Genomic DNA, 23,048 nt, shown 5'->3' with positions numbered 1-23,048 from the left:
AGTCAAATATGTACATTTTACACTTAAGACATTTTCATGATGATTTTTAGCAAAGATTAACTGATGTTTGTGCAAATAATCTACTTCTTATTCAAAGATTTCTGGTCAATGTTTCTGTGTGTTAAGTCAGTGAATGTGATAAATGAGGATGATACATATGAAAAATAGACATCAAACTAAAAACTAGACACGTTCAAACAACCGAAGACTGAGAGAGACAAATCCAGTGTTGAGCAGGTTTTTAGACTGACATTTGAAAACCTAAACACTGACTCTAATGCAGCTGCCTCACACTGTCTAATAAGGAAATATTCTGAATTAAACACTCTGGAGGTGGAGTCAGCTGCTCTGGTTCCCACTGAGGGATTCATGAGCGATGTAGGGATGCACTGATCCGATACCAGTATCGGGCATCGGCTCCAATACTCAGTGTGTGTACTCATATTCATACTCGTAAAAGTAATCCGATACAAATGCACCGATCCCATTTATGTGCATGTGACATTCACAGTTCAGTGCAGCAGGTACGTGGTTGTGGAATAATGTGTGTGGAGTGTGAAGAGTGTGGAGATCTAACCAAATAAATGACGGTGATCAAAGTAACGCTGACTGCAAGTAACATTACAGACACAGACAGATACAGATGCAGCGTTCTGTCTGTCCTCTGCGTACCCAGACGGAGAATACCAGCGGAACCGTGGAGGTAGAGGATCTGTTCAAAGAGCCACTGTGTGAGTTAGAGAAAAACTACTGACACATGTAGGACAACTACCCAGGGCTGGGCCGGTTTCCATCCTACTTATAATACTATGGGGGTATGGAACGGTGCAGACCATCGCCAGTGGAAGTGAAAACTAAACTTATCACTCATTTGTCTTTTCTCTACCTGCTGAAGCTTCGCTTTTAAACCTTACCAGAGAAAACACTGCAACGTTAGTACCACATTAGTGTTACCTCTGTCGTCTCCATGTTTGTTACTACTGACTTTCTTCTTCTCAAAAAAACTTTGTTCTTCTTCGTGGTATTTGTCCAGTATGGTTAATTCAGAGTGGCGCCCCCTGGTGTATTAATTGACAAACGCTCATTCCAACACATTAAATGTCAGTAGCAGCACTTTGTTCCAGTCAGACTAATGACAACGACAATAAAACACATTTACAAAAGGAATGAACAACTGGAATGGGATTATTAAGTACTCGTATTGGTACTCGGTATTGGCAAGTACTCAAAAGTAAGTACTTGTACTCGGTCTGGAAAAAAGTGGTATCGGTGCATCCCTAGAGTGATGTACTGATTTAAAAACAATAAACACAATAATGACAAACAAATGAAGTCAGTGTGGTACCCCAGTCGTGCTGCAGCCACCCTCTGCTGCCGGTCAGGAGTCTGTCTGAACCCATAGCTCCGCCCAGGTGTCCCTCGTGGTTTAGGAGAGACCAGGTCTGAAAGGAAGTCCTCATCGGACTTTGACTGCTTCCGAGAGAAGCTGATGTTCATCTTGAGCCCTTTGTTGAATTGAGTCTTTACGACCATAGCGTCCACAATATCCAGGCTGTCGTCATCTGTGGACGTAAAGTTCTGGTTCTGAGAGTCTGTCTGGGAGCTGGAGTCCGCATCCGAAGCCCGGGACCGTTCAGTCTCTAGATCTTCTGGATCTGGATCAGACTTCAGATTCTTCTCCACTACAGCAGAATCAGACTGAGGTTTCAGTTTGTCACTGGACTGAGACCTTGGGCTGTGCCTGCTGGTTCTGGGTCGATGTCTGAGTTCCATCTTTTCTGGAGATGTCGGCGAATCTCCTGTGACCACAGCCTCTCCTGGTTTAGATGGAGAAGAGGCATCCAAACTTCTACCTGGTGTTTGTCTAGGGTGAGTGGACATGCAGTGTGTGGGACTGGGAGTACTGGTTCTGCGTTGAGGTTGAGAACTTGGAGCACGGGTTCTGCGTTGACATTGAGGACTGGGAGTATTGGATCTGTGTTGACGTTGAGGACTGGGAGTACTGGTTCTGCGCTGACGCTGAGGACTGGGAGTACTGGTTCTGCGCTGACGCTGAGGACTGGGAGTACTGGTTCTGCGTTGACGTTGAGGACTGGGAGTATTGGTTCTGCGTTGACGTTGAGGACTGGGAGTACTGGTTCTGCGTTGACGTTGAGGACTGAGAGTATTGGTTCTGCGTTGACATTGAGGATCAGGACTCTTGGCTCTGGGTTGAGTTGAGAAGATGCGGTCTTGGTTTTGTGTGGACTGAAGACTAACAGAGTCACTTCTAATCCTGCTGTTAAGTCTTACAGAGGAATTAGATGTCAGAGCACTATAGTCTGGATCTTCAAAAACCCGTACGAGGCTCACATGACAGGAAAGTCCAGGTCCAGGTTCAGATCTCCTCTCTGGGGTTGTAGAAATCTCTGGCCTAGTGCTGAACTTGTCTGGGGTTTTCATCAACCTCTGAGAAACTCGAGGCGACTCTGGGACCTTGAACATGGCTCCGGTCTTAGAGTCTTTGTGTTTCTGTGGAGATGGAGACCATGTGACACTCTTTTTGGGGGTTCTGGAAGCCGGACTGTTGAAGCCAGACCCTATCAGAACCTTCACCGGAGTCCTCAGGATCCCCTTCAGTGGACTCATCAAAGGACTGTTTTTGGTTGGGGTCTCCACCACCAAAATGTTTTTGTCTGGAGATCTGAATGCACCTTTTCTCAGAGTCCTGCCGAGTCCTGGACTCTCAGAAACAGACGAGACTCGAGGCCTGGAATGAGGAGCAGTCCTGGGGGTCTGAGGAGTCCTGGGGCTTGTGTTTCTATGAACGACTCGTCCAGATTTTCCAGGGGACTTTGTTGGCGTTTTATCTGGACTCTAAAAAAAAAAAAAAAAAAAAATCAAACGTCACAGTTTTTGAAATGATTTGTTGTAGATGTTGGAAAACACAAGAGTGAATATTAACAACATGCAGATCTTTTTGTTTACATTGACATTAATGTCACAAGCATTATAAATCTGTGGAAACTTTAGAAAGTTGAGTTGATGTAGGTTACATTTAAAACTTCAAGACTATTTAAAGGTCATGTAACTTAGAGGGCTGCAGCTATTGATTTTTTTTTTTTAAATCAAGGATTCTACCAAAAATTTCAGCAATTATTCGAGTAATCGGATTTATTATGCATTTTTAATCAACAACACTATTGCAGCTGCAGGTGGGTCTGGAGAGGGGCAGTTTAGAAGAAATGGGCATTTCTGACTTTCTATCACCACCTGACATGATGGAGTGAGATTTCAGCACGGAGGAGGTTCATGCAGGGGATGGATCTCTAGGAGATCAGGTATCACTCCTGCAACAAGGCAACCTGCAGCATGTGGGACAGACAGGCCGGTCTGTGTTTCACTCCACCATGTCCCTGAAGCCATTTCTAACCCATCAACGTCACAATCCGGTTTGATGGCCGGCTATCCCGGTCCCGGCTGCGGCGTCACAGTGCGGACAAGCCAGCAGACTTTGGACAGGTGTGGACAGGGTGACTCCCCCGATATTCAACCTCAGCCATGACACCTGCGTGGATGAACAGCTGGCTCCTCACCAGGGCCATTCCTCTGATTCACCCGGTGTATGGGTGTGATGTTTCAGTGTGTGCCGAAACAGGGGAGGAACGTGTCTGTCCCGGGTACCAAGCACCGGGACCCGGCGGTGAACAGCGGTTTAGCTGCTTAACGAAATTAATAATTAAACAAATACTCGAGGCAAAAAAAATTATTCGAGGGTTTTTTGTACTGAAATTCCTCGAGTACTCAATGCAGCTCTAGGAACTTAAGAGGAAAGAAGCTCTCAGGCTTCTGCTGATCTGATTTTCAAACTGGTCTATGTTTTCATAATTCTAAAGTCATCAATTTAACTAGTTAATGTCTAGAAGCGTTTTCTTAAGTCAATTAACTTACTTTATTTAATGGTTTGATTCAGTTTTATTTGTAAGAGGAGTGATCAAAGGCAGGTTTAAGGCTGAAAACTTAGAAGAAAAAGAGTTCAGAGTTTCAAGAACAGCAGGTTCTTCAAATTTTTGTATTGATTTAGTTTGGTCAAATTCACATCAACTGAAGTGTTGATAAAAAAAAAAAAAAAACAACTTCAGATTAATTAGGCCATCGTCAAGACCCACCACAAAACTGGAAAGCAAAACCATCATCTTGTTCTTTTTCTCTGCAGAGTTTTGTTTTTAGATGTTTTTGCTAGTATATTTTATATATGGGGTTTCATTTTGTGTTCATTTTACTTTAAAATAACATTAAAAAATGTGCAATTATTAGATGAAAATCTACAGATTTCAGGGCCGGATTCAGACATTTGTATTAAAAGCTGAACAACTCCTCCGGTTGTGATTAAATGTTTGGATGGGGGAAGATTTTGACTTAAAGTCCTGGTCCTGGGGGGCAAGAATCTGATGTATGTAATTTATGTAAAAGTACCTGAGTGATGAACAAACTGACCTCAAACACGCTGCCGTCGGTGGACAGCCGCTTCCTGCTGCTTCTGATTGTCACAGAGTCTGAAGAGCGTGAAGATGGAGCAGGAGACTGAGCAGCTCCAAACAGAAGACGCATCGGAGACCGAACTGTCTTCACATTAACGTCTGAGAAAACCAGCTGAGACGCAGACAGAGCTCTGTCCAGGTTACGAGAACTAGGCTGAGAACTGGAGTAGAACGAGTGTCTCCGAGCAAACTTCTTTAACCTTGGGCTCCGTCTGACGTCTATGACCAAACATAATAAGACCATGTCGTTAACCTCAACAACACCTCTGGTATAGTATAATTGCAAAAGTCATCCTCTATATAGACAAAAGTATGTGGACACGTTGAATCCAGCTGTTTCTTTTCTAACAGGGGTCTGGGATACAAAACAATAATGACTAATATCAGAATATAGTTTTATATTATGGGATAAACATCCTATTGATTATTAATATTGATGTTTGTGTGTCCGATCCTCATGAACAGGACATCTGACAGCTGAAGACATGATGTGTCCACATATTTATGTCCATATAGTTTAGAAACATCAATATTTCCTTAAAGTTTAATGGTAGATTTTTCTTCTTTAGTGAGATGTGATTATATTACTTATATAGCGCATTTTTTACACCTTAATGGTGTCCAAAGCGCTTTACAATTCCTCACACTTACCCATTCACACACACACTCATACACCAGTAGGCGGCTGCTGCCATGCAAGGCGCTGCCAGGCTCTACTGGGAGCAATTTAGGGTTCAGTGTCTTGCCCAAGGACACTTCGACATGTGGACAGTCGGAGCCAGGATTCGAACCGTCGACCGGTCAAAGGTCAAAGGACGACCCGCACTACGAACTGAGCCACAGCCACCCACAAGTAGATGGTTAGATGTGGAAGAAAATTATTATTTAGTCAGTGTAGAAAAATATTTAAGAAATTTAGAGGAAGAACATTTAAAATCAGAGTCATGGATAAAAAAAAACAACAAAATCAATGCTGAGAGATATTAAGTCCAAACCATCTCTGAGGCATTTTGGAAAAAAGATAAGAATTTAAACCAAACTAACCAATGCACTGATATTTATCCCATAATATAAAACTACATTATGACATAAGTCATTACGGTTTTTGTATCCCAGACCCCTGTTAGAAAAGAAACACCTGAATTCAATGGGTCCATAGACTTTGGTCCATACAGTGGCCAGGGATGCAACGGTACAGGTCATCCACGGTTCGGTGCGTATTGTGGTTCTTGAGTCACGGTTTGGTACGGTTTGGATGCAAAGGTCGGCTGGAGCCTGGCCGTGCGCTGAAACGTAACTGGGAGCTGATGGAGAGTTTTAAGGGTCATTTATGTTCACTTCTCGTACGTTAATATGTTTGTCCGTTTCTAATGTTGTCATGCGTCACTGCCTTCAGACTTCCCTACATCTTGTACGTTGGAATGAATGTTTCTCAAACAATCCACCAGAGGGCACGGCTCTTAATTACCATACTGGCTGAATACCATGAAGAAGAGTAACGTTTTTTGAGGAGAAGAAAATCAATGATAACATACACAGCGACAACAGAGGAGGTTTGACTCATGTGGGTACCAAAGTTATAATAGTTTTGGATTTTTCATTATAGTTTAGTTTTATTTAGTTTTGACCTTTTTTTCTCTAATTCAGTTAGTTTTAATTCGTTTTTAGAGCAGGTTTGCTAGTTTTTATTATTTTCTAAATGCTTAGTTTTAGTTTAGTTTTTTCATATCTTTTCTCTTCGCCGTCAAATTCACATAAATCCCATACAGGACTCTGTATGGGACTCTGCTACTTTCTCCCACCTTTAGTCTCCATGTTTCCAGGTAGAGTGGGGATGAGAAGACGACTGTAAACCACAAGTGACAAGAAGTGACAGACCGTTAAATATCATATGGTGCCAGCAGCTAAAATTGCTTGAGGGAAATAAACAGACGAAGATGAAAGCGAAGGGAATTTTGTCCATAGTTTTTATATGTTTTAGTTAGTTTTGTAAGCACACAATACAGTTCCAGTTAGTTATCGTTTTTTTCTTTTAATTATAGTTTTTATTTATTTCAGTTAACGAAAATGTTTTTACAATTCTAGTTTTCGTCATTTCCTTAACAATAATAACCTTGGAGGATACTAATGTTAATACTGAGAAGGGTAGTTGGAAGTAGAAGGCCTGTGCTCCGCATCCGGCTCCAACCAATGACAGTAGAATTCTGTAAGTCAGTTGTCTTGCAAAGCTCTAATATAAACGTGACTTGTCACTTGTCATTTGAAAATGACAAATGAGCTGTACCGCAGAACATGGTCGTACTGAACCGTGAGGGGTGTACTGTTTAGTACGACGTGTACCGTTGCACCTCTAATAGTGGACGACTTCAGCAAGTATGCTATGATGTTAACGATCTGTAGAGGTGTTTTTACGTGGGTATGATTTGAGGATGGTGTGTTTTATCTTCGTACCTTCTGCAGGTTTCACAGGTGACTCCTCTACGATGCAGTCCTCAGCCGGGTTAGACCTCCTAAATAAAAACATCACATATTTAATAACTGCTCCTCTTTTTACTCACTAAACTTAGACAATGCGCTGATTTGAAGATGGTGAACCCACCTGCCCATCCTCTGACGGTACAGGAGGCGGTTTGACACCTGCTTATGAACAGGAGTCTCACACACTTTCTTTGTCAGGAGCTTGTGTCTCTCTGGAAGAAGAAGTTTGTTTAGAAAACACTGTGTTCTCTTTCCTCTGTATGTATGTCTGTTCAAGTGTATTTCTTTACATTTTTACCTTCAGAATCATGAGACCTCTTGCGTTTCAGTCCTTCCACGGCAGACACTGATCGACTCCTCTGCATTTTACTTCTCTTTGAAGGAGAAACTGTCTCTTGGTTGAACAGGTTTCTTCTCACCTTGGTCACCTCTGTGGACAATAGGCTGCATTAAGGACTTGTATCCTTCAGTGATATAAGGGCAAATTAATCCTCATAAAATCTGAGTTTAAACTTTCAGCTTTTTTCTTTTAGACTTCAGATTCCACTTCTTAGAAACAGTACATACCTTGTGTGACTTGTTTCAGAGGTTCTCCCGGTGGTTTTTCCAGAGTGACAGACACCTTTGGTTTAGCCTGTTCAACACAAAAACTCAGATTAGAACACTAAACTGGACATTTGACCAAGAACTACAGACCGGTTTTGTGAACCCCATAATCAGTACTCATTTACCTCTGATTTTCTCACAGCTTTTGTGGACTTCTTAGGAATCTCAATCTGTCTGAGACTCTGTGAGGATTCAGTCATACTTCGATGGCGTGTCATCATCCCACTTCTAACATATAAAGAAGCTCAATATGAGAAAAACCTGAAGGTGTGAGGCTTCCAGATTCTAAATGGGAATGATTAACTACTAAAATTCATAGACAATCTGAGACTTGTGTCTTAGGTGTTTGATGCTCTACCTCCTGTTGGTGGCAGAACTCAGGTCAGCCAGTCGATCTTTGCCATTAGAAACCAGAGACAGTGGAGGAGACATGGCTGAAGGCGAGACACTGTCCTTACAAACAGACTCATCACTGAAGAAGTCAGAGGGCAGAACGGCCACTAAGGCCTCTGGAAGCTGAGTGCCCAGGCTGTGGTACACATCTGCTAGAATTCTGGGGATAACGGTCAGGAACCTGCAGAGAGACAGCTACAGGTTTTACTGCTGCCGAGTTCCTTTAGCAGTTTCAGATCAGAGAGAGGCTGAACTCTTACCGTGGAAGGATGTCATCCTGGAGGAATCTGGTGAGAAAAACTGGGTCTCTGGTCAGAGAAATAATCCTCAGCATGTCAGCCACCTGACAAACACACGGGTTAACCCAACAAAACCTGGTGCAGTTTGTGACCAATCATCAGTTACATGTGACCAGATGAACATAAGTCTATTGTGTAATGTCTGTGCTTTTAATAAACAGATTTTTACCTCATCTATCATCTGGTCAATGTCGAGTGAGTCCCCCTTCACTGAAGAGACCAGTTTACACACATCTAACCTCAGCAAGGCCTGAAGCTGACACCTGTAGGATGACAACATCATCTCACTGAGGGTTAAACATAACTGACCTCAGGTCACATACACATGTCCTAATCCAGGCTCTACAGGTTATCGTCTGATTTTAGATTTGGTTACCCTGTATTTGTGGAAAATTGTCTTGTTTACTGTACTTTGACAATAAGCCGCTACTTTTTCTCGTTTTGAACCCTGCGGCTTATACAACGATGCAGCTTGAGTATAGATTTATACAGGCTAACGGCCACCAGGGGGCGCTCCAGCAGGAAGCACAAAAGTGAGAGACGGGTGGAAGAGGAGATGCGAAGAGAAGTTTTAAGCGGAACTTTGAACAATCATTTTGCGTGTCATGCACAAACCCTCATCATGGAACGCACACAAAGAAATGCATATGATGCAGCTTTTAAGTTAAAAGCAATCGATCTGTCTGTCTAAGAAGGAAATAGAGGTGAAGCACGGAAGAGACAATGAGAGCAAAAACAAAAGAGAGACGTAGAAGGAGTGTGACGGAGTCTTTCTGAGGCTGTTCAACTCCGACACTGAAGAAGACGACTGCAGTGGTTTCAATGCACAGAAGGAAGATAAAGATAGAGATCAATGACTTTTCTGGGTTTTTAACCAGCCGTGTTACTGCCGTTTTACTGCCGTGTTACAGGCATTGTTTGGAAAAAAGCAGTGAAGGGATGGAAATAAATATTTAAATAATCTTTCTGTTTACCATCTTTCTGTGTAAATATTTCACGTTACATCGTGGACACCAGCGGCTTATAGTCAGGTGCGAATTAAAGTCAGCTGTGGCTTATAGTCAAGTGAGACTTATATGTGCGCCTTACAGCCCGGAAAGTACGGTAGTTAGTTTTGAGTATTTTTTGTAAAATTGTATTTTTTTCAGATTTGCAAAAGGTCAGAACAGGCATTCCACAAGAAAAACTTCCATTTTTTTTTTGTTAAACTTGAGACATCCATGAGACTTCTAATAAATGTGTGTCAGTCAACGTGTTCTCTAAACAGACTTAAGATTTATGGGACAATTCCTTTTTCTGCAATTTTGTTATTTTGTAAGCTGCTATTGAATGTAGGTGCAGAAGCCGAAATCAGGGGGAAAATGCAAGAATTTGAAAAATACACTCATTCCTTTTGTAGTTTCTTGTCAGTCCAAAGCAGAGGAGATGCAGAAGTCTCATGTCCTCTGAGACACAAATGATTTTAAACATTTATAAAGCACTGCAGCTTTCTTATTATTATCATTATTATTAATAATAATAAAACATAACATGCCCGCATTTGAAAACCCTCGGCATTCAGTCCACGCCAAAGTTTTTGCCCATATAGATGGACAGACAGACGGACAAACAACGAATTGATGACAATACCCTGTGGCGAGGGTAAAAATAATGCATTTATATAGTGCTTTTCTATGCGGTTAAAGTGCTTTACACTGAATCCATTGTTCATTCCCTCCACATTCACACACTGGTGTTGTAAACCACGTGTATCCACAGCTGCCCTGGGGCAGACTGATGGAAAGGTGGCTGCCAGTCCACGCCAACAGCCTCTCCAACCACTATCAAACATTCACACACATTCATACACCAGTGTGAGTGACACTGGAGGCAAGGCGGGTGAAGCACCTTGCCCAAAGACACAACAGCACATGACTGGGACAGAGCAGGAATTGAACGCCGAACCCTTTGCTTTTGGATGACCTGCTCTAAACTCACAGCCACAACTACCCATAAACTTTAAACCACATACAGTACTAAACAACTGCATTAGACCACCATACAGTGTAAGGTATATGCCACAGCTGCCCTACATTAGCAGCACTGGTAATGGAATGATATTTTTAATGATACAATACTGTTATTATTGTTATCCATGAACCTTCAATTTCACATTTAAAATTTTAAAAGTAAAACACTATCATTTCTTTTTTTAAGATGTCAAATTATAATTATTTGTTTACATTCCTGAGCAGAAAAATCTGTTTTAGTGGTTGAATATTGTACTTGTTTAATTTCTGACATATCAGAGAAGCCTGGTGAACCAGTTGAAATTTTGGGAAAATAAGGTGAATTCAGGTTGAAATTCCACATGTTCAAAATGGTAAAACGTCGAGAGCTCACCGAAAATGAAAGAGTCCAAATTAAAGCACTTCATGATGTTATATGGTCTCTGGGACGGATAGGGAGAGGTGGTCAAATCAGTTTGTTAAGCACTGTATGTTTAAGGTCTGGGGAACTGTGCTGAAGTACACACAGAGACCATTATCATCATAAACTGGAGTCAAAAACTTACTCTCTAAGTTTGCTGTCGACACCAGCAGCTGAGCTGTACATCTGCCTGATAGATTTACTGGTCTTCAGGAGGTGATTCTGGACAAACTGGGACATCTTCACCTGTAAACAGTTTTATACATGAATGATCACAGCCCAACTGGGCCCATGTCTTAACTTATGTCCTACCATCACAACTGAATAACTGATATTTACTGACTAAAGTCACACTACATATAAAGATGATAGTGCTGCAACATCTGTCCACAACACATCAGGCCAAAAACTAACCCTACGTTAAAATCCCAAATATATCTCACCTCGACATCTGATTCAGATGACAGGAACATTTTCAGAGCAGACAGAACCTGTTGGACTCCAGACACTAGTGATGAGTTAATATCTGATACAATCTTCTCATAAACAGACTTCAGATAGGACAGCAGGTCCGACTCACTGCTGAAACCTGAGGGAAAACAAGAACTAGATGAGATGTAAACAGACACATTAAACTACACTGTGTGACCAAAGGTATGAGGGCAGAATTGCAGAATTATTTAACTGCATCTACTGTAAGTCTCTTTCTCATTCCCATCTGTTACAAAACAAATGAGAAGCACTCGGAGAGTGCAGACCTCCGCCAAAACAGATCAGTGCCCCCCCCCCCCCTTATCACCAACAAAATTTTATTTGTTCCTTGTGCCAGTACCAACATTTCCTGAAATTTTCATCCAAATCCGTCCATAACTTTTTGAGTTATCTTGCACACAGACAGACAGACAGACCAACGCCGGCAAAAACATAACCTCCTTGGCGGAGGTAATTAAAGATGAAGAAACAAACAGTGAAGACAGCTAAGGTTCATGTCAGAGAGGGATGGGAAGAGCCCTAAATACATTCAGTTTGTAGAAATACCTACAAAAAAAACCCCAAACTTGGATGTGAACTCACGGATGCTGGCTTTGACGTGTCTGTTCCTGTCACTGGACCTCCTCTTTCCCAGTCGACCTGACCCTCTGCGTTCAGGACCTACCGGTTCTCCCTCACATTGATTCTTCTGAGCTTTAACATTCAGCCGAGCCACATTCAGCATCTGTAGAGACCGACTCATGGTCTTCATCTTCTGCTTGACCGGGGTGCGCTGGGCGCCACCTACAGGCCAAACACAGTAAAGGGCATGAGACACATCCTCAATACTGTTCCTACTGACATTATCCTCACATGTTCATGTCCGGTTTCTGAAACCAGGGTTTATGTACTTTTCTTGTTGGTCTTGTCCACCATGCTCTTGGAGCTCTGATAGAGTTCAGAAAGGTCCCTGATGAGCTCCTGTTGAAGAACAGATGACTCCTCCTCATCTTTCTGCTCTGGAACTGCCTGGAGTAACCTGTTTAGTAAGTCAATAAAACAGCAGCATATCAAACACTGATGACATTTGTTGTGACCTTCCCATCTTTCTGATTTGTTACGTACCTCATGGACTCAATTAAATGTGAACTGACTCCTGACTGATCTGACTGTGGAAACCAATTATCCAACAGACCTGCTGTCATGGACCGATATCCAACCTCCCGCTGAGCCCATTCAGGAACAGGGTTGTCCTTCACTTGGTCTGAGGAGGAAAAATGCAATAATATGAAAGAGGAGACCTGTGGCACCATGGAGTGTCATTATGGTGACTCGCCATTTTAATGCCTTTTGATCTTTTCATAAACTCATAAGGATTTTTTTCATTGTTAATACTGTACATCAGTACTACAAAATCGACACACAGCCACACACGTATAAGTGTTGCTGTCAATCATTTGCAAAAAAAACAAACAAACAAACAAACAACCCCCCCCCCCCCCCCCAAGGTTTAAATATATTCATTTGAGGTTCAGAAATGGGCTTGTAATTTTGCCACATTTGGTTCCAATGCAATTTGCAGTGTGTTTGTTCTAAAACCAAAGCTAATCCATATACTCTTTGACTGCTTAGGTATTGTTTTATCATCTTCTACCTAATAGTGTTATAGCACATTGCTACAGACAACAGCATGAGTCATCTTGGATTTGACCTAGAGCAGAAAAAGTTTTAATCTGGATTTTGTGATTTCAGCATTTTTCAAACCAATTAAAACAATACCTTAAATTTACTGAATTCACCAAGTGAATTCACCAAGCTCAGCTCTACTGTAGATTAAAATGTATTTTTAACAGCTTGGCAAAAATGTACAATGAACAATTTGACAAATTGAAGTAAATATAAATATGTTGTTTTTGCCCTCACCAGCGTCTCTGTCGTCCTCCTTCATGTCACATACTACTCCTAACATGCTGCTCACAACATCTGGCAGGTCAGCAGACACTTCAGCTGAAGCACTGATCTGTTTACTGGTTAAAACCTGACAGTGCTGACTGAGTCCAGGCTGTAGAACTGTGAGCAACGCTGTGCAGGGTGACAGATGAGAGAGGACGGCCGAACACAACAGATTACCATCATCCAGCTCTGCAAACTGAGGAAACAAGAGCAGATGGGTCAAAATGCAGACCGAAAGACTGGAGGAGATCACACATCACAACAGAACACAGATCAGACTCGCACCATGTGCAGATTATGAGCCGACAGTTCCATCAGGAGAGTCTGGAAACCTGATCCTTGGTCTCTGCTGCAGGAGGAGGTCTGCAGGATCCAGGACTCAGTGGAGGTCCCAGTCAGTGAGGAGGGGTCCCAGGCCTGCAGAACTCCTCTCAAACACACCTCCACCTGCGGAGGGAGGAGCCTCTGTCCGCTGCACAGCGGCTCTACTGACACTGACCAGGTCTGAACTGCATCACCTGATCAGGAAAAAGACGAAACCATCAAAGACAGGTCAACAATAAACATGTGGAGAGACCAACAGCTGAGATACATGACAAATATAGGATCTACAGCAGTGGTTTTCAACCTTGTGGTCGCCTGAAATTTCTAGTAATTGATTTAAAAAAAAAAAAAAAAGCAAAAAAAAAAAAAGTACTAATAAAAATATATGGTGAGTTGAGAGAGACAATCCCAATACATAAAAGACACGACAGACAAACTCTGAGGCTGAAACTGAAGCACTGTGGTACTGTTTATCTTTCAAATGTTCATTGTGGTCAGTTTCAGATGCTGCAGCTCTTTCATAATTCATAGTTTCAGGTATTGTTTGTTCAGTATTAAATGTCATCTTAGTAAATCCAAGCTGGACCGACTGTACATATCCTGACCAAGGGAAATAAAATTCTCCCTTTGTGCATTAATCTACACCTGGCTTTACTGCCTCCATCCATAATAATATACATTATATAGACTAAATGCCTAAAATTAACGTTTATTTGCTACATAGTATAGCAAACTATTACATGATCAAAAACAAATTAATTTTAGCCAAAAAAAAAAAAAAAAAATCTTCGTTTTTAATGTCTGGGGTTGCCAGAAATTTGTGATGTTAAAATGGGGTCACGAGCCTAAAAAGGTTGAGAACTACTGATCTACAGTAAATATTTACAAACCAAATCTAAAACGGACACTCTGACAGACAATTAATGTTTAACCTGGACTTCAGTTCTCACCTTGTCCCCACCGTATGATTCCACTACTGACAGGAAAAGTCCGGCGGTACAGCTGTTCAGAGGACAGCAGGAAACTGATGCTGGACCTGAATCTGAAGGTGTCCATCTTGCTTCCTAGACTTGGTTTCTGAGTGCAGCAAAGGTTCAGCAGAGCCACCACAGGGATCAATTTGCCCCCCAACAGACCCAGAGTCTCAGACATTTTATCAGCACCAAGGTGGTCCAAAGACTTTGGGACCTGAAAGAAGCCAGTAGATGAATAGAGGTTTTAGCAGTTTGTTCTTAGTGACATTGAAAGGAACAAATGGAAATTCATCTGTCCATTAGTTTTCATCCGCAAATACAGTCCTGTGCATGAGATAACTTCAAATGTAACTTTAAACATGTATTGATGTCATTTTCCTCATAATCCTCCAGTGCTCAACATCAACTTGTGGTAAATAAGTTAATGTTTTACTTTAGGAAGGAGAAAAAAAATTCAATTTCTGCTTTTATACTGATATTTGGTTTATTATTTCAGTTTATATAATATAGATTTTATTTCTGCTACAATATTTTCTACAATTTGACATTACATAGGTGGAGGCTTCAGTTTAGCCCATGGGGTTTTCTGAGCTTTCTCCCACCTGTACAATCCAGTACATGAATTGGGAAAAGAGGATTGCAATGAATAAGAAAAATCCATCAGTTTCATCTAGGTCGCAAGCACATGCACTCACCTGGTCATGCAATGCGGCATCCATCCAGTGCAGGACTACCTGCCTCTGGACCAGCATGTCCTGAAGGCCTCTGGATATAATGAGCTCTGGCACATCTGTGGTGGTCCTGCTGGTACTCATAGAGAGGTAATCCTCCATCTGAGTCCAGGATTGGGGACACTCTGAGACCACAAACAGCAGATTTCTCCAGTTGCCTGATCCCTCACCCTCCTTGGATATGCTGGACTTCACAACCTGACTGGGCCTCCTGGGCCTCATGGACAGTTTTGTGGGAGATGTGATGTCTGGTCGGTCCCACTCAAAGTCCAGTAGGGCTTCTTTCAGAGCGTTTTGCACTGAGACAGATGGATTTGCCGGCTGCTTCTGCTGGCCAGGAAACACTTTATCCTTTATGTCAAATCTTGAGTCAAAGTCCATTTCAAAGTCCTCAAACGACCTGTGACAGAGCTCTCTAAAGTCTGAGCCTCTGGATATGAGCCTGCCATTACGACTGGATGTAGACTGGAAGAACTTATAACCCCAGCGGACCTTATCAAAGCCATACCTGGAAGAAAAAAAAACACAGAATAGTTTATTTACATTGTCTCTTTCATAAACAAGGCAGTTCAGAGAGACGTACAGGAACGTTACAGTAAATACATTAAAGGGAAGACACCACAGTAGAGCTGCATGATAGGAGGACAATCTGCAATGACTAATGAGACTGTTTGAAATGACTACATTAGTCATGATAAAATGGAAACATTCTGACTTTAGATAATAAACTACTTCAATCGTGTTTGAATGAATGAACGAATACCGACCAAAATAATATAACACTTCTTAGCGCGTATTAGCACTTTTACCTGTACTGCATTATTCTGGGCAAACTGGTCTTTTAACTAAATACACCATTACAGCAATGTAGCTGCTGAAAATTAACTGATGACCAGGTTTTTCTGCCGTTTAAACTTAAAACTCTCCCTATTTGTTTCCTACCTGTACCCCAGGTGCAGCAGGATCTGCAGTATTCCCCGTTTCAGGAGGTGATTCCTGACAGCCAGCTGTTCTCCTAATTCCTCTCTATAATCCACATTCAGGACAAACACCAGGTTGTGTAAAGCCATGCCGTCAACAGCAGCAGCAGGCCTCTCCCGAACTCATCGATAATCTATAAAAAATTGGAACCTGATTAAAACATCGGACAGTTAGCTCAGTGACACTAAGCTAGCATTAGCCGCTAGCGTCAGTCACGGATATTACGGACATCAGAAACACTAAACTTCTTTGCCAAAGACATGCAGCTCATGTGATTACCTGAAACACCTCGTCACAAACGGAAAGAAACGAATACGCAAAACCTTAGTGAGAAACCTAAGAAGTTTTAAACTTTTGACAGAGTGTCATCGATGCTGAGCTTTCCTGCGGTCGCCATTTTCTCACTGCTTAACTGTTCGCGCTCCTCAGCCAAAAGCCCGCCCTCTCGTTGGGATTGGCGGAGTGAATCGTCAACAATAACATGATTGGTCCAAATGTCAACGCAAACTCGCCTGTGATTTGGCATGTGTTCCATAGTAAATTTTTATTGGTTTAAAGCTCCATCAGTCAAATCCGGACAGAAGGAACTGTGTGAACGACAGCAACAGGAACGAGTGATCTTTAACTTTTAAAAGCTGTTTCATACACATAAAAATAAATATACCAAAACACACCCACTTTTTAAAATCTTCCTGTTGGAATTTAAAAAAATATATTACATCTTTAGAATTTATTGATAATAAAAAAACAACTCTAAGACCCTGGCTATTCATAAACAATTCTTTAATATTGACTGAACTCTCTTTTGCATTTATTTATTTATTTATGTTAGATTTGTTATTTTATTTATTTATTTATTTATTTCCTTTTTTTTTTTTTTTTTTTTTTTACTATTATTTGTATATTATGCTTTGTGTCTTTAAATCTACACATTATTTTCTTAAACTTATTTGTCCAAATGCTTTTCCTTTTTGACATCTTGTTGTTTGTTTGTTCAAAATTTATGTATTGTATACTCAAATGTTTTCAATAAAGTTGGAAAAAAAAGAACTTTTAAAAGCTGTTCTGAGTTCTCAGTTTATTACTGTGAAATTCACATTTTAACAACCGTTGTAGATTACTGTATACCAATCAATATCTTTACGAGTGGACGCAGTTCGTCCTCTCATGTCACTGAACTGTAGAATAAACAGTAAACACACATGGCTGTAGTCTGGACCAGTTCCCACCCACTGGCTCATGGCCCACAGGGGCTCAGGAGGTCTGAACTGGGTCATCTCAGAAACTACAAGAAGCATTCTTTCAACAAAACTGCTTGTATTGTTCTAATAGTTGTCTTAAGTTTAATAAACAGTTTGTTTTACAAATAAAAATAATCTGATTGGTCCTCATTTGTAAACTATGATGCGTAGGCTATCAGGGCCACATAAGAAAATAAAAACACTTGCCACCACAAGAATAAAGTCATAAAATATCAAGATAAAACTTGGAATCTTATGAGAATAAAGTCGAATCCAAAAAGAGTCCTAATTTTATGAGAATAAAGTCATAATATGAGAATAAAGTCGTAGTTTAAAAAACTCATAATTTAACGAAAATAATGTTGTACTTTTATGAAATTAAAGTCATAATATTTTGAAAATAAATTCACAATAGTGCGATAAAAAGTCATAATTTAGAAAGTGTAAGCCTTAAACCTTGTTGATGGTGGGCGAGGCTAATAGTCTCAGTATTTGACCTTTGTGCGTAAACCCCAAATGAAAGTAGAACCTCACAAAATGTTCCAAGTTTTACATTATGCAATGAGTGGGTACGACTTTATTCTTGTAAATTATAATATTTTTGCCACCTTTTTTAGCTTACCGGCCGACAGGCCATAAGCTATTGTCGTCATGTGGCGTCCGTCGTCGTCTGTCCTCTATCGTCGTCTGTCATCCGTTACAAAACTTTCAATCATCTTCCTCTCCGAAACTACAATTCCGATTGACTTCAAACTTGGTATACAGCTTCTGTATGAGGATGTCAACACAAGGTACTGAAATTATTTGGATCTGGATCTGATTCTGGATTTGGTGCCACTTTGGAAAATTTCCCCTTTATAACAGATAGGAAGTGGATTGATCCAATAAATCAGTATCAATGATATCAAGTTGGAATTTGAATTTTTTACAGATCTGATTGGAATATGACCAAAACATGGGCTATTTCTGTAATAGAATAAATACACAGAACTGGGGGAGAATAAATGGATCTGGATACATTTCCCAAAGCTTTTCATTTGGACGGTAAGATACAGGACCATTGGTCCGATTTTTTAATTTGCGACATTATTCTCGTAATATTATGGCTTTATTCTCGAAATAGGATGACTTTAATCTCATAAAAGTACAATATTATTTTTTGTTAGATTGTGAGGTTTTTTTTTTTTTTTTTTTAACTATGCCTTTATTTTCATAAAATTATGGGTTTTATCTTGATATTTTCTGACAAGTGTTTTTATTTTTTTATGTGGCCCTAATATGCTGTTGTAATAAACTATAGGTATGTGTGTATGCACTACTGACTGACTTAGTTATTAAATGACTTTCCTAATCTGGGAAATTATTTATCATTAAAAAATGCAAGAAAATGAAACCAGTATCTATTGATGTGGAAATATCTATTAAAAAAAACACTAGAGGCATTGTACCCGTGGTGCCATTGTACGATAGCATGAGAGGCTAAAAGCACCCTGCATACCTCACGTTTGAATACATGCATAAAATTGTGCCTAGTAGATCGTCAGGTAATGTTTCTATTCATTTGGTGAGTTTGGTGGTGATCAAGCCTGTGAAGGCTGAGGAAAACCTGTACAAACGCCCTCCTGTGCTGCAACATCAGGACATCGATCAGACGGACGGACACAGAACGGGCATTATATAGTAGGATGCTCAGGAGTATTCATTTGATAATTTGCGAAAACAAAATGTATGTGACATAAACTTGTTAGCGCAGTGTTCTAAGTGATGCTAATCAAAGCTTACCCATCTTTACAGCAGATCTTTGAGGAGACTGTGATTAAACAGGCCAGAAAAATACCTGCTGACTCATCCCGTCTTACAGTCCAGTGTCTGAGCTGCTCCCCTGTGGACGGCGCTACAGGGTTCCAATAAAAACAGGAAACTATACCTGGATCAGTACAAGAACTCATGCATGAACACATCTGCCAGGCTCCTACACTCAGGCCACAGAGCAGAGACTGGATGTTTTATGGGCTTGTGTCTTACACTTTAATTGTAATGCATGAGGACTGATGAGCCAATCAGAGGCAGAGTAGGGCGGGTCATGCCCAGGACACTATTGCTAACTAGCGCCGGCCACCTCTGGAATCTGATTGGCCATCTCAGGTGCCAGTGCCACCCCAGTTAATTGACAGGTCACTGTGCGCACATAATTCTGAGGTCAGTTTTAAGGCGGTTTCCAAATAAGTCAGTGTTTTAAACTACTGGACACATGACTGCACATTTAGGAAAGAGATTTAGTCGCCAATAGTTCGACTATGCGAGTAGGCTAACGTTATGAAAGGCTAACGTTATGAAAGGCTAACCTTATCCTATGTTTTCCTCCTGTTGAATCCATTTCCATTCCTGCAGCTGCTTGTGTTTCCAGTAAAACCTACAAACTGCTCCTGATCAAGTCATGAGAATTTTCTAATACTGAGCAAATACTACTGATGGATTTATGGATAAAGTAAATGGAGTAGTCTTTATATGTCACTGTTTCTAAAATGGTGTTTTTCTGGACTAAAAAAAAAAAAAAAAAAAAAAAAGAAAAAGCCAAAAATTAAGAGTATACCCACTTCTCCAGGGACCACTACAGCACTGTTGTCTAAGTCATGTTTTGTGTTTGTGTATGGTGGTATGTTTACTTTTTTGTGCGGTAGCCTTTGTGTCCAAGACAAATCTCCTTCAGGAAAAATAAAGCAATCTTAAATGTTGATTCATACTAGATTTGATAAAAATATTTTGTACAAATAGTTAAGGGCTGTTGTGACTGGGGGTGCAGTGTTCTGTCATTTTAAAAATATAAATCACTGGTTTATGAAAATAGTTCCTTATCCAGACGGATTACATCCAGATAAGCTGAAAATGTTAGAACACTGTATGTACTGGGTTTAACCCTTTCATGCATACTGGTCACTCCAGTGGTCAGTCCAGTGGACAGTTCTTCTCCAGCTGTTCTCTCGTATATTCATGGGTTTTGTTTTAGTTCCATATCAGCCGACACAGCGGACACTTCTGCCCATACACTGTAGTTCATACCATAACTGTAACTTTATGTTCTTCATAAACCTGATCTGCACTGACATGATTGAGTGTAAATCAATTGCTAATTGTTATTAGACTGTAATTAACAGTTTTCTTAAACAAAAAGTTTTTTTTTTTTAATAATATCTCCATGAAGTGAGTAAGAACTAGTATTAGAGTATGATAAATGGGGAGAAAACATCAAATTAACTGCATCAAAAATGCTTTTGTTTCATAGTTTTCACACAGTACATCACTTTCTGATATTGCATTTTAAATACATGTTTCTTTGAATATTTTTTAAATTATTGATTAACCTATTTTTTTGACACAATGTGTGTAATTTTTGAAGCAATCTCATTGTTTTTCTTCCATCCCTAAAGAGGAATAAAAACACTCAGGATAAAAAATCTGGACTAACGTTCTCATAATTTATGCATCAAAGGGTTAAATGCCTGTTTTTAGGACTTTGAAGCTTTATCTGCCAGTGTAAAACATTTATCAAGAAAAGTCGTCAAAAGAAAGAAGAAAGACATTTAATTTCAGTTCAATGTTTTAATGATGAGCCATTCAAACTAAATCACCAACTTCATAAAGACTGAAAAGTGATGCGTTTTAAACACTGTCCAAAGTCCACAGTGTGTCAGTGTTGTTGGAGCTCACAGTTCCTCTCCTGCTTCTCATTCTTTTCTTTTTTTTTCATTTGTTCTGCTTTGCCAAGTAAAGCAGTGAGAGCCAGAGCAGAGCCAGACGTCTTGTGCTATTTGGCCTAAAATGGACACAGTCCAGTCTGATGGGACGCTGTCTAAAACCATCCCACCAAATGAAAGAAGCAGATTACTGCTCCAGTGGAGTATCGGTCCCATCTCAGAGTCCAGAGGAGACCAGATCCAGACCAGGAGGAGGAGGAGGTTCGGTATGTGGGTCAGGTTCTGATACGAATCCATAATCAGCAGAGGGAGACGGAGAGCAGAAGGAAGACACTGGAAAACAAAGACCAAGAGAAGCAGCTCAGAGTTACAGCCCAACATTCACATTCACTCTGAAGGAACGTTGACTCAGTTTGTGGTTCATTAACCCTTTAAGCCCTGACCTGTCTGTGGCAGGGTTACAACAGTTTTGGATTTTTCATTATAGTTTACTTTTATTTAGTTTTGACTTTTTTTCTCTAATTCAGTTCATTTTAATTAGTTTTTAGAGCAGGTTTGATAGTTTTTATTAGTTTTCATTTTTCACTCGACTCGGCCTTTTTGCATTTCCATTACAAAAAAGGACCTGGAATCTGGTACCCGGTACTAGTTTTTTTGGTATCACCTCCACTGAGGTTCCAGGACTGGGGACCAGATACTAAAACGTGACATGTAAACACTGCAGACCACTGATTGGTCAGAGTTGTCTCTGTGACCCGCCCTTTTACAAAAAACAGATGCAGAAGTTGACAGTAAATACAGCGGTGGGTGAATCCACATGATGACAGTCGGTAAAACTACACCATGGTTTTTTGAGGAGGTTCAGATGCAAAAATTCAGCATGAGTTTGATGAGACAACACGCAACAAGTGAGTTTATCAGCAACTCTGAGCAGACGACACAGAAGTAACGTACCACATCACTATGACGTCCAGGTACTGGAAAGTGGGTAGAAGCCTGGAATGGAAACGGTCTGGAATAGGACCTGGTACCAGAGTCCAGTCCAGTCGAGTTGAGCCGGTTCCATGTAGTGGAAACATGGCACACATTTCCAGGTAGAGTGGGGACCAGAAGACGACTGGAAACCACGAGTGACGGACCGTGAAGTGTCGTATGGTGCTGCTAGCTAAAATTACTAAAGTGAAATCACTTTCATATCAATCCGACATTGACAAAGACAAAAACGAAGGGAATTTTATCTATAAATTTTATGTTAGTTAGTTTTGTAAACACACAATACAGTTTCAGTTAGCTATCGTCTTTTTCTTTTAATTATAGTTTTTATTTATTTTAGTTAACAAAAATGTTTTTATAATTCTAGTTTTCATCATTTTGTTACTTTTCGTTAATGATAATAACCTTGGTCTGTGGTGAGCGTTCTGAATGTATGATTTTAAATATTCATAAAAATTCAACAGTTTGCTCAAAAGGAAAAATTTCCAGTCGTGTTGATAGAATAGACTTTGTTCTTTCCACAGACATCTGAGCATGCTCAGTTCACCCCCCACCACCTGTGGAATGGGAGGTCAAACACAGAGCAGTGAGTGAGACCGACTCACTATAAAAATAGATGGTTTGGGCTTTTTCTTTTTTTTTTTCCCACCGTTTTCCTTGTGGTTTTTTGTTTTTGCTGTTGTTTCCAGTGTTGTGGTGATTTTTGTTTTTTCTAGTCAAAAAGCAGCTGGACTGATTTAGAAAAAAAGAGCCCAAACTCAAACTCCTGGGCCCAAATTCAGATCCTAGTTGTTGTTCAGTGTGTTGCAGTTCACAGTTGATGTTCAACATCCTAAATCTGTTACTGATGTCCACTCCAGTGCCTTATTTAGTCCAAACCTGTCCAACTTCAGTTCATCTTTGTCTTTTTCTGTTCTTCCACCTGTTTTGACCCTAAAACCCACAGTGAAACAAAAGCACTAAAGAAAAGGAACACAAGC

General features: G+C 40.5%; 3 protein-coding genes and 1 long non-coding RNA gene across 6 annotated transcripts in view; 1 reads left to right on the top strand and 3 right to left on the bottom strand.

Moving 5' to 3' along the window:
- Positions 1-16,762, bottom strand: part of ticrr (TopBP1-interacting, checkpoint, and replication regulator) — a 22,216-nt gene extending 5,454 nt beyond the window's left edge. Inside the window, exons 1-20 of the mRNA XM_030136411.1 lie at positions 16,101-16,762; positions 15,123-15,666; positions 14,404-14,641; positions 13,415-13,647; positions 13,100-13,325; positions 12,302-12,440; positions 12,088-12,215; positions 11,780-11,980; positions 11,149-11,294; positions 10,851-10,951; positions 8,466-8,559; positions 8,258-8,340; positions 7,963-8,178; positions 7,730-7,832; positions 7,566-7,632; positions 7,297-7,428; positions 7,120-7,210; positions 6,972-7,030; positions 4,477-4,739; positions 1,346-2,856 (exon numbers count right to left, since the gene is read on the bottom strand). Of these exons, the coding sequence (XP_029992271.1) occupies positions 1,346-2,856; positions 4,477-4,739; positions 6,972-7,030; positions 7,120-7,210; positions 7,297-7,428; positions 7,566-7,632; positions 7,730-7,832; positions 7,963-8,178; positions 8,258-8,340; positions 8,466-8,559; positions 10,851-10,951; positions 11,149-11,294; positions 11,780-11,980; positions 12,088-12,215; positions 12,302-12,440; positions 13,100-13,325; positions 13,415-13,647; positions 14,404-14,641; positions 15,123-15,666; positions 16,101-16,228 (4,703 nt within the window). The 5' untranslated portion in view covers positions 16,229-16,762. The remainder of the gene's footprint in view (positions 1-1,345; positions 2,857-4,476; positions 4,740-6,971; positions 7,031-7,119; positions 7,211-7,296; positions 7,429-7,565; positions 7,633-7,729; positions 7,833-7,962; positions 8,179-8,257; positions 8,341-8,465; positions 8,560-10,850; positions 10,952-11,148; positions 11,295-11,779; positions 11,981-12,087; positions 12,216-12,301; positions 12,441-13,099; positions 13,326-13,414; positions 13,648-14,403; positions 14,642-15,122; positions 15,667-16,100) is intronic.
- Positions 13,897-23,048, bottom strand: part of c6h11orf96 (chromosome 6 C11orf96 homolog) — a 14,529-nt gene continuing 5,377 nt past the window's right edge. The window contains exon 4 of one of the 2 annotated variants that reach the window (XR_003935608.1): positions 13,897-13,911. The gene's annotated coding sequence lies outside the window, so the exon portion shown is untranslated. Of the gene's footprint in view, positions 13,912-22,989; positions 23,002-23,048 lie in introns of those variants that run through there. The other variant, XR_003935609.1, reaches the window with a different exon arrangement.
- The window catches only part of LOC115420856 (uncharacterized), a 23,245-nt gene continuing 17,912 nt past the window's right edge, over positions 17,716-23,048 (top strand). Inside the window, exon 1 of the long non-coding RNA XR_003935610.1 lies at positions 17,716-17,846. This is a non-coding gene — a long non-coding RNA (uncharacterized LOC115420856). The remainder of the gene's footprint in view (positions 17,847-23,048) is intronic.
- alkbh3 (alkB homolog 3, alpha-ketoglutarate dependent dioxygenase) overlaps positions 21,127-23,048 on the bottom strand; it is a 60,446-nt gene continuing 58,524 nt past the window's right edge. For both annotated transcript variants that reach the window (XM_030136413.1, XM_030136414.1), the window contains exon 11: positions 21,127-21,408. The gene's annotated coding sequence lies outside the window, so the exon portion shown is untranslated. The remainder of the gene's footprint in view (positions 21,409-23,048) is intronic.

Source organism: Sphaeramia orbicularis, chromosome 6 (genome assembly GCF_902148855.1).
Source record: "Sphaeramia orbicularis chromosome 6, fSphaOr1.1, whole genome shotgun sequence".
Lineage (NCBI taxonomy): Eukaryota > Metazoa > Chordata > Actinopteri > Kurtiformes > Apogonidae > Sphaeramia > Sphaeramia orbicularis.
The sequence above is the reverse complement of the archived record's forward strand: the minus strand, read 5'-3'. Positions and strand labels throughout refer to the sequence as shown.